The sequence below is a fragment of the Halichoeres trimaculatus genome, unplaced genomic scaffold (assembly GCF_033239565.1).
Source record: "Halichoeres trimaculatus isolate MK-OKI-2021-1 unplaced genomic scaffold, fHalTri1.1 fHalTri1_scaffold_12, whole genome shotgun sequence".
In the NCBI taxonomy this organism is placed as follows: Eukaryota; Metazoa; Chordata; class Actinopteri; order Labriformes; family Labridae; genus Halichoeres; species Halichoeres trimaculatus.
The window spans coordinates 1,129,061-1,139,438 of NW_027437190.1; the positions used below are offsets into that span (position 1 = coordinate 1,129,061).

At 42.1% G+C, this 10,378-nt stretch overlaps 1 protein-coding gene across 2 annotated transcripts in view; it reads right to left on the reverse strand.

Annotated features, from left to right (window-relative positions):
* cep192 (centrosomal protein 192) overlaps window positions 1-9,211 on the reverse strand; it is a 71,772-nt gene extending 62,561 nt beyond the window's left edge. For both annotated transcript variants that reach the window (XM_074682693.1, XM_074682691.1), the window contains exons 1-13: window positions 9,026-9,211; window positions 8,309-8,552; window positions 7,882-7,989; window positions 7,395-7,552; window positions 7,256-7,317; window positions 6,745-6,886; window positions 6,442-6,557; window positions 6,249-6,335; window positions 4,600-4,752; window positions 4,350-4,500; window positions 3,330-3,544; window positions 3,035-3,157; window positions 1,032-1,187 (exon numbers count right to left, since the gene is read on the reverse strand). In XM_074682693.1, the coding sequence (XP_074538794.1) occupies window positions 1,032-1,187; window positions 3,035-3,157; window positions 3,330-3,544; window positions 4,350-4,500; window positions 4,600-4,752; window positions 6,249-6,335; window positions 6,442-6,557; window positions 6,745-6,886; window positions 7,256-7,317; window positions 7,395-7,552; window positions 7,882-7,989; window positions 8,309-8,481 (1,644 nt within the window). In that variant the 5' untranslated portion in view covers window positions 8,482-8,552; window positions 9,026-9,211. The remainder of the gene's footprint in view (window positions 1-1,031; window positions 1,188-3,034; window positions 3,158-3,329; window positions 3,545-4,349; window positions 4,501-4,599; window positions 4,753-6,248; window positions 6,336-6,441; window positions 6,558-6,744; window positions 6,887-7,255; window positions 7,318-7,394; window positions 7,553-7,881; window positions 7,990-8,308; window positions 8,553-9,025) is intronic.
* Window positions 9,212-10,378: the final 1,167 nt, after the last annotated feature.

Below are 10,378 nucleotides of genomic sequence, written 5' to 3' on the forward strand. Positions count from 1 at the left end.
AAAAATGTACCCATGTTATTTGAGCTTACACTAATGCAACACTTTAGTGTCTCCTGTAGGTATCTCTCATCGTTACAGTTAGAAAACTACTTGTCACTTATTTAAACTGTGTCAACCCCACACAGCTCTGTGACTCTGGGCTGTGTGTGCTTCATGCAGCTCATGTGTTTATTACGCTGATTATTTGTCTTAACTACAAGTCGTGGTGAACTAGTTTGCTGTCACAAAGTAATTGACAGTCGTTTGACTTTTGTGTTAGGGCACGTCATTTGAATCTGACACTCTTGCTCTTTAAGGAGGTGAGGATGCTGAACGACAAGGTGCTTCATCATGTTTGTAGTGTTTTCTGTGTGTGTGTGTCAGTAGTAAGCTTTACAGACAGGCTTCGAAACGTCTATTAGCTTATGAAGCCGCCCTGGCTGTCGGCTTCGCAAGCAGAGTAATGCCAGATTTTGCTCCTTGCACCAGCTTTTTTGACAAGCTGCGGCCGGTTCACAGGAGCGCTGGAACTTAAGCCATGTCTGTTACTCCTTCTGTACTTTTGCATGCAGCTTAAGAAATCAAACTGTGAGCTAGTCAGCACAAGATCAGATGATTAAGATGCACGTTAACTTCATCGGACTGGAAACGGCCAAGCATTGACACGCGAAGCTACTACAGGCTTACTGTGTAACTTTACAACAACACACACACTTTGGACAGAGAACAAGTCTCCGCCCACTCCTCAGAGAGGAGAGAGCACCCGGTTCAGTGGCTGCAGACTCACAAGTTGCCTGAGTCAAAATGTCTCTGATTCAGATGAAAATAATGCCTTGAGGTATCAATACTTAAAACACGTGATATTGTTTACTGTTTTAAAAACAGGAAGTATCGATACTTTCTCAGTATCAGTACATCGTGCAACCCTAGGAAAGAGTGAAGAAACAGCGAGGAAAGAGTGAGGATAGAGTGAGGAAAGAATGAGGAACGAGTGAGGAATCAGTGAGCTGGATGAAGCCCATCTCGGGTCTTTGAAAAGAAAAGGCTCAAACCTGGAACAGGTGGAAGCTCCCCTGGGTTCCTTGAAGGTGTGAGGAAGTCAAGGTTGCTGTGTCCTCAAGTCTCTTGAACCCTGCTCCACTCCTCAGGTAGACTGACTCTAACAATCGATCAACAGAAGATGCAGAGTCCGTGTTCTCCATTTCATCCTGGGATTCAATGAAAAGCAAAAGCTTCTGAAGTTAGATTAATCAGCACTCAGTGGTACATACCGTTTCCCCTTTGTCCAATATTCACTTGTTTTCAAAGTGGCCATAAAAATTGCTTCTATCAGGACACAACACCACTGTGGCAACAAGTGGATTGCGGGGTATTCCACAAAGCTAGCTTAGCTAAAAGCCTGGCTTATTTGGGTTAGCCTCGCTAACTTCAGTGAGAGTTTGCTTCCACAAACAAGGCTTAGGGCTAGCGTGGCTTGGTAACCATGGTAAATTAGACAAGCCTGGTCCTGGGCAGGCTTACGGTCAGGCTTACCTTAGCTGTGTCTCAGAGAAGGTCAGACAGGCTTCTGAAAGACGCCTTGTGAACAGCATAGCTCACATTTAATTCATTTAGAAGTATAATGAATGATGTTCTTGTTCGGAATCATAAGTTGAGACTTTTTGGTAACTTTTCTGACACCTCCTGCTTAATACCCAAAAAGTCAGAAGAATTGTGAGGCCCCGCTTTCTCCCAGCCTTTCAGCTCCACAGGAGGTTACCATTCTCTGTTAACTCGCCTAAGCATTATCGTTCGACAGGTGTACCGCCACAGTTACACTAGACCAAAATAACTGTGACTCAAGAGAGGTCAGATACTACATGGTTTGCTGCCAATGCAGGAAACTAAGTGGGTGAGTGGTTAGAGTGCAGGGTGGTAAATAGTATGCAGTTGTGCTTTTCACTGTGGTGTGGGTTCGATTTCACCAGTGGTAACAATTTGAAAATATCTGATTTTCTTTTTACTGTCACCCTCAAAGTACAGTCAATAATTTAACAGGACAAAGGCACGAATTTTCTTTAAAAAAAGTAAAAGGTGACCTACCTTCCTTTTACCAGCGGTCCATTCTGATCATGATGATAATCTAAAGGTGATGCCAAATGGTGAGATAACTACTTTATTTATGCACAAGCTCATTCCTGTCTTCCCCCTTGTTTGAATGTATATATATATATATATATATATATATATATATATATATATATATATATATATATATATATATATATATATATATATATATATATATATATATATATATAAAATCAACAGGTTTTGAACAGCTTTAAATTTCATCAAGGTTGGCTGGGGGCCACAGCAGTGTGAGACCTTCATGGTGACAAGAAAAAAGGTCATCAAACTCAGAAGAAACTGTCAGTGTTGATTTGACACATGAGCATGATATTCTTCAACCAGCAGCATCTCTGCCTTAATCAAATGCCACCGTGTAACCCTTTTATGTGATTTTCCCCTTGTAATTGTCAAACAACTCCGTGAGGAGATTTTTCTCCCCAGGGAAACGTCTCAGTTCTTGGTTTTGACATGATTTGTCATTTTAACAATTGACACGTCAGGGCTTTTTATCCACCTGCGATCAGCCGCAGCTTGGATCAGCCGCAGCTTGGATCAGCCGCAGCTTGGATCAGCCGCAGCTTGGATCAGCCGCAGCTTGGATCAGCCGCAGCTTGGATCAGCCGCAGCTTGGATCAGCCGCAGCTTGGATCAGCGTCTCTACAACTCATTCTACTTACGAGGCTTAGCTGATTTCAGCTAAGATTAAAGTGGCCGCTTATTCAAGCCACGCTTACCGGCGATAGCCTGGCCTTTTTCAGCCAGCTTTGTGGAATACCCCCAGGTCGCTTCATATGTTTTTTTTGTTTGGTTGGTTTTTTTAATCTATTTTACATTAGTGACACTTCAACTAACATCTAAAACTGCTGATTTATTAAACTCTGCTCTAAACTGCTGAATGATCAGAATGCCTAAAGCAGGATTATAAGATGCCATCTTTACCCACCAGTGCCTCCTGTCGATCTAAGACCATACTCCAGTTCCCAGAAGACAGTTTTTGAGCATCCAGCATCACTCCTGAGGACGAGCTGGCCTCTCCAGTTCCTACAGGACCTACACGATCTCCCATCTACAAACACCAAAAACTTAATTTAGTCCACCCTGAACACTAGGGTTTGGAGGTGTATAAATGCAGTGATGGGTCTGTCGTAGAGGCTCTGTGGAGGAAAACCCACAAAGAGAATCTCACTGATGTCAGGAACTACGCCTGTCAAAGTGGCAGGAGTGAGTCTCCTTCTTACCTCAGCATGTCTGGAGTCATTTGACCTTCCATGCCCTGGTAGGTTATTCAGAATGTTGTCCTCATTTTCTCCTGCAGCGCTGCAACCCACAATCCCCAGCCCACGCAGAACATCATAGGTTGTTGGGATGTTAGTTGATTGGAAAGGAACTGAAACTCCACCATCATTCCCACTGTCTTCACTCCCACTGCTTCCATCCCCTCCTCCTCCATCCCCTGGACAGACACAACAAACAGCCCGTCTCACTGAGGACAAGGTTCAGGAAGACATGTCCACAAACAACCCAGAAACTGCACCTCGTTTATAGGCCTGGGACAGGCAATAAATCAGTTGATCATACAATAAATGAAATGAACTCGATAAAATATCACCATGTGCATGCACTTTTTGTCCTGGGGGTGTCTGCTATAGCAGAAAAAAAGATGCTTTTTTTTATGTGACTAGGCCTGGGACAATAGTCAATAAATCAATTGTATGAAAATGACAAACTCTGTTCCGCGGGCCTCAATACGTCGCCATGTGCATGCATGTTTGTTTTCTTTTCCTTTCCTTAGTTTGGTCTCAAAATAATATTGTCGATAATATTGTTTATCGTCAAAAATTGTGGGACAATATATCGTCCAGCAAAATTTGTTATAGGCCCAGGCCTACTTGTTTAATAACAAATAATAAATCATTTTCTAGTTTCTTTGTCAAAATTCAAGGCCAAAGAAATTGCTGGAGATGTTGGAGATGACTGCTGACAGGTGTAGTTTTCACCAGGTCAAGTCATTTCAGTTTGCCTGTGTGTGGTTAAACTCAGAGTGCTTATGACTGAGATGTCATAATAGGCTGAAGAGTGTAAAATCCAAGCTGAAATAAACTGCAGTCCGTCTGTACACCAGCCATGACTCATGATGACTCATGATGGCTACGGTGGCAAAAGAGAAATATTTCCTTTTTTATGCATTCTACCACATAACACCCAGAAAAACTACTGACAAGAGGAAACAAGGTTTCATTATTCTGAAAATATTTTACCTGTAACCGGGGGATCGATGACTTGTCCCTCAGCTGATCGACGGTGTTCAATACCAGAGAGAGATGGACCACCCTGACCACCTGAAGCCTCATCATCAGAGCTGCCTCCCTCTAAGCCTGGTCTGAAGCTGGGGCGATGACTCTCTCCAACCTGTGACAGCATTGAGGTGCACATTCACATAAAAAGATCAGTTACAGTCAACAACAGTTCACAGGAGTCTATAATAAATTCATGTTTTTCTCTTCTTACCAGTTGTCTGGAGGTGCTCGGCAGCAGCCTCGTTCCAGAAGCATTGCTGCTCCTTCTGTTAGACTCCAGCTCATCCCCAGTGTCCTCATCACTGGCAGGACAGGAGTCCATACCGGTAGCAGCCAGACGAACATCTGGCATGGAGAAGTCGTCCTGACGAGATATTCAACAAGAGTCTTCAAATGAGCTAGAACAGGGCTCGAGACTGCGACCAAAATGGTCGCATATTCTTTTCAGCGAGTAAACTTTTCATGTGGTCACATTTGTGCGAGTGCATATGTCTTAATACTTCCTCCTTCACAGGCAATGTACGAGACATTGTGGTTTGAATTCATCCTCTCTTTCACTGGCTCAGTCAGTCTCCTCCACCTGAACTCTCTTCTGGTCTGAAGAGAGAGCGCCGTAGCATATGCAGCACGTATGCACATCACTCACCGAAGACAGACAAAACTTCACAACAACTAGCGTTACACTATCTTAAAGTCAGCCTTCTTATAGTGATGAGATCTACCATGCTCTAGACTCTCCTGATTGAAGAAGACGCTACGATAGAGCGTGTTCGAGCTTAGGTCAGAGAGATCAGGGCTGGCCACAGGATAAATCAACTTTTTAACTAGTGCAAGAGTTTAACCCATGACATGTCATGTCAACACCTAAAAAAACAAAAAAGAAAAAAAAGAAAAAAAGAACACAGCTAAGGCAAGGAGTTTTTGATATAACTCTCAAGTACAGGACTGCGTTCTCAAATAAGATGGAAAAGCTAGCCGTGCTAACCCCGCAACAGAGGGAATACAAGAAGGTACCATGTTATTCACAGACATGGCTAACAGAGCTAACACCAGACACTAACATCACATTGGAAGAGCTTCACCTGCTATGAGCAGACAGGATCCAGGAGACAGAGACAGAACAGACAGACATGTTTAACAGAGATGTATGAAGCACATTAAAAATAAACAAGAACTGTTGTTCTGAAATGCTGTGCCCATCCATAGTTGTCCTCCTGGTTGGAAAGTAGTTTTGTAGTATTTTTTGTTCAATATCGTCAGAATATCGTTATCGGGAAATTTGAAAAATAATCGAGATATTTATTTGCCCATATCGCCCACCCCTAGTAACTCTACACTTTAGTGCTCCATGACAAAAACATACTGTTCAGACATGCCAAGGAGTGCATTCAAGGTTTTTTTTCACGTCATTTTTAAAGAGTGTGTAACAATGTTAAATGGCGTGTCAGTTGCACCTTTTTGGAATAAACAAAGATGTATGTACAGTGAATTCACCCGCCCACCATTATCTAATGTAAGACTATAGAACAGTGTTTTAACATAATTGCTTTTTTTGTGAGATTAACAGAGAAAAATGCTACTGTTTATTCACACGTCCACCATTATCCAATGTAAGACCATAATACGGGGTTTTAACGTTGTGTAAGTTGCTCATTGTGTGTTTACAGTTTGACTCTTTTTTTCTACTGATTATGATGGACAAGCTGTCATCACCCATTTTGTTATGGACCTTTTTACACTTTCTATACACTCTCTTAATTTTGTTTTCTTGATTGCTGCTGTAACTCCTGAATTCCCCTTCGGGGATAAATACAGGAATTCTAGTCTATTCTATTCTCGTGGGAGTGTACGTGTGCTGACCTGATCCTTAAGGAAGTGGTGTCTGAAATGGTTTGGCTCAGTAGAACTTGAGTCTGGTACCTCAACAGTAGTATTACTTTTCAGTCCCTGTAGAGAGAGTGAGACACATAACAAGAGACACAGATGACGGACTGAGGTTTGAATTCAAAGATATTGGAGTAAGCCATAAAAAAAAAAGAAACCAGAGATTTACTGATGCAGGAATCTCTTGGCCCTCCACTCTACCCCTCTGCATGGCAGGAGGCACCAGCTTATTGAAATAGAGTTCAAGCTCATCATCAGGCAGGTCATTGGCATCAATGTTGTCATCTGAAAGTCAAACATGGCATGAAATGACACACGGCACTTACAGAACTCTTTGTTAGTGTTCTGCTCTTTTGTGTCCTGGATAGATGAACTATACAAACTGTGACAGGCCTGTAAGGATAAGCAGGAATACAAAAAGGATGATACATTAATTAACTAATTAATCCAGGAAGTGAGAAGACAGTCAAACCTGAGAGATCACTGTTTATGCTATCCACAGACATCAGTTTTTCATTTGCCAGGAAGCTTGAGTTACTTCCACTGAAATGATCGCTGTCCACCCCCTCACTCTGTACAGTGTCCTCCTCAGCTGCAGCTGGAAAGGCCTGAATCTGTGGATTGACACAGCATCTCTACATGAACATAATGAAACGCAACAGGCACATACTTCAAAGGTTAAACATAACTTGAGCTTGTCTAAACAAAAAGCGACTTTGACTCAATGCTGCTAGAGAGACATAGACGTTTACTTCAGTAAACTCTCAGTTGAAGCTTAAAACCATTGTTCCTTTGGGCTCTGTTACCTCCAGGACATCCTTCACACTGGAAGCATTTTCAAATAGCGCAATGTGACAAAGGTCAATTATAGTTCATACAGACACAGCTATTGGGATAACATGATTAGTTATATTGCCAAGCCAAAATTACTGCTAGTCATACCGTGCCACAGCAAACAGGCAAAGTACTGCCAAAATACTTACCTTCACATCTGTAGAGTCTCGAGGCCCGAACTGAGCAAACGTCAGGAGCCCTGAAGACAAATCTGTCACACAGAATAATAAATACAAAACAATCAACAATATTAATGTTGAATTGTTTGAAAGAAGCAAGACTTTTTACCTGTTCCAAGTTCTGTCGGCCACCCTTGGACCAAGTCCATCTGAGTAGAAGGAAGTCCCACCGTGGGTCCGTGATGTCTGGACGTGCTCTCATCCAGACAAATTTTAACAAGCATGTCTGAAAAACGGTGGGCCGCAATAAAGTCATCTGCATTGTCCCTGTAAAGCATACAGAAATGTCAACGATAAGAGTGACATGAGAGATATATGGAGCATCAAGAGGTGGCAGAGCATAAAAAATAAAACCATGCATGATCTGTCTGTCTGGCAAGTCACACACTTCGGTTAAAAGACTACTACTGAAATCTCCTTTCTTTTAATTCACACACACTGATTTTTATGCATGCAGGCGACATGCTTCTGAACCACCTCTAATAAAACAAACAGTTAAAGAGTTAATGGCAATTGAAAACAATTCTGGGTACTATCAGAAGTCTGGGCACTATCAACATCCACCACAGTGTGTTTTGATCTAGATTTACACTCACAGATCATCTTTAAAGCTCAGGGCAAACTTCGGCTGCTCCCCAGCAGATGACTGTGAGGTGACCTGCTGCCCTCTGCCCTCCAGATATGATGCATCAACAAGTTCTTCTCTGCAAAACAGATTATACAGCACTGCTTTCAGGGTACTGCTCCTGCATCAGGGTCATACATTTATCTATACAAACAGTTCTAGCACATGTGGCTCCTTGGACTGTCATAATGCACTGCTTCCTAATGACTTTCTTCTTCCAACAGATTTGTTGTACTTCACAGTGTTTCCACATCCCCCACAAAAAGGAACTGGAAAGACTTGGAGCATATGCTATCACACTTTAAGCAGCTTGCATGATGATTTGCAGAATGATGCATGTAAGTGTTTGTACAGACAGTCACATCTGCCGAAAGAAGAAAAAGCAGGCTTCCTCCCACCTGTTGTCGGATTCAGGTCTAATTTTAGCCACTGTAGAGGCAGCCACTGGAAGTCCTGGACCTGAACCCAGTGTGACATTCCCCAGCGTGGCGCGGCCACTGGTGCTGTCCAGAGACTTGCAGAGAAAACTTGGAAAGGCTTCATCTTCTAGTTTGTAAAAACTGTCTGCCATGCTTCACGCCGACGGAGGAATGAAAGCCCATACGGCTCACCTGGAGTTCAGGTGAGGATCATCTGTAACGTCTGGAACAATGAACAGAAATCAGAGGCGAGTTACTGACAGACGAGCATACATTTCTGATTATTACAGCAATGTTCTATCTTCCTTAACGATGGAGTATTATAACACGGGGGAGGACGTGCCTTACAACTACGATACACGGTTTTTAAAATGCTAAATGCTTATTTGCTCGCAGCTGTACGCATTAGTTAAATGTTTGCTGTATTAATACCGAAAGAAAGTAACGAGCTAACAAATGGCGCTAACTTGGCTAACTTTAGACGCTAGCTTCATGCTAAAAACATGAAAGTTTGTGAAGTTGTCCGTCGAGAGCACACTGGGTCAACCGCTCGCATATCTTTGTGTTGCGTTATAAAGATTCTGAGACATAGACGGTAGTCTGAACATGTTCTCTACCAGGCGCAATTCGTACACGGCTGCTTGGTCAACATCAATTAGTGAATTAAATCAAAGCGTTAACTTAAGTTAGACTTACATCCAACAGCCCAGAGCTCAGTACCACGATCCTTCCCCAGATGTCTTCCAAATTCAGGCACACCGATGTGACATTAACTTAAAATAGTAACTTCACAGCCACTCCGCCTGGTCACTGGTGATCACAATCAAATGTTTCAAACAAACTGAAGCACCAGTTTCAGGAGCCAGCAGAGCCCGCCCAGACAGCACAGGAAGAGCGCCTGAGATACATACGTCCTGGGGGCGGGACTTAAATCCTTTAGCGACTGTGATTGGACAACGGGGTGAATGGGGAGGAAAGACATCTTCAGTTCACCTGCTATACGAAGAGGAGCCGTTTGTTAATGAAATCTGCACCAGAAACTAGAACAATGAACTATTTACTCCTTATTTATATTTCCCAAATCTTACAGTCATAAAAGCACGGCTCAAAACGTATAGACTCCTGTTTGAATAAAAGTTACCCAGCACTCTTCAAGCGCAAACGCTTTACAACATTGTTACACATATCGTTTTTTTATTTTTGCGTTGTTTTGTTGTGTTTGTTTTTGTTTTTATCATAATTTTTATCTCAGCCCACTGATTCAAAAATTTGCATTTGCTGTCACTGAAGTCCCTCAACAAAAAGAAAAAAAAATAGAAAAAAAAACTTTATTCACTGTATGTCTGTATTTCATGTATAGGTTTAGTACAAAAATAGGTCATGATATTTTTATCCTTATTTTCTTAGGACTTATGTACCTAATAATGGAACTATTAAGTTATAGAAATGCACAACAGGCCAGAATTAGGTTGCTCAAATGTAAGTCTCTGGTTAAAATTAAAAAAGCACCTACTATCAAAAACTTGGACACAAAACTCACTGAGTAATTAATGCTGTCCATGTGGGAGCTTCACTGTATCATGTGTTCTCCAAACAGCTGTAAGAATGTGTTGGTTCGCAGACAGCTGCCTGCTGAGAGAGCTGCCTGCTCATGCACTCCACTTTATGACACACCATGAAGCTTTCCTCTTCCCTATCAGAGCAGATAACACTTTGTCTTTTTCACCTCATAGTTTATCCCAAACTGTTGCAAACAGGGACAACTGTTCCTCTGATTTCAAAAGTTGGATCCGGAAAAAAAAACAGAGCAGCTGTGAAAATGTGTCAAGTGTTCAGAAGTCAGCAGAAAAAATGGCCAATTTTAATCCATCTTCCCAAAGTGAACAGGTCAGATAAAACTAAGCTGGTCTAGAATGTTTAGCGTATCATTAGGCCAACAAAGAAAGTCAATGCAACTAAAACGAGAGAATCGTCTGACAGTAAGGGTTTTAATACAGAAGAGCTGCCTCCTGCACAGGTTAATAAGTCATTAACAGGATACTTTGGGTT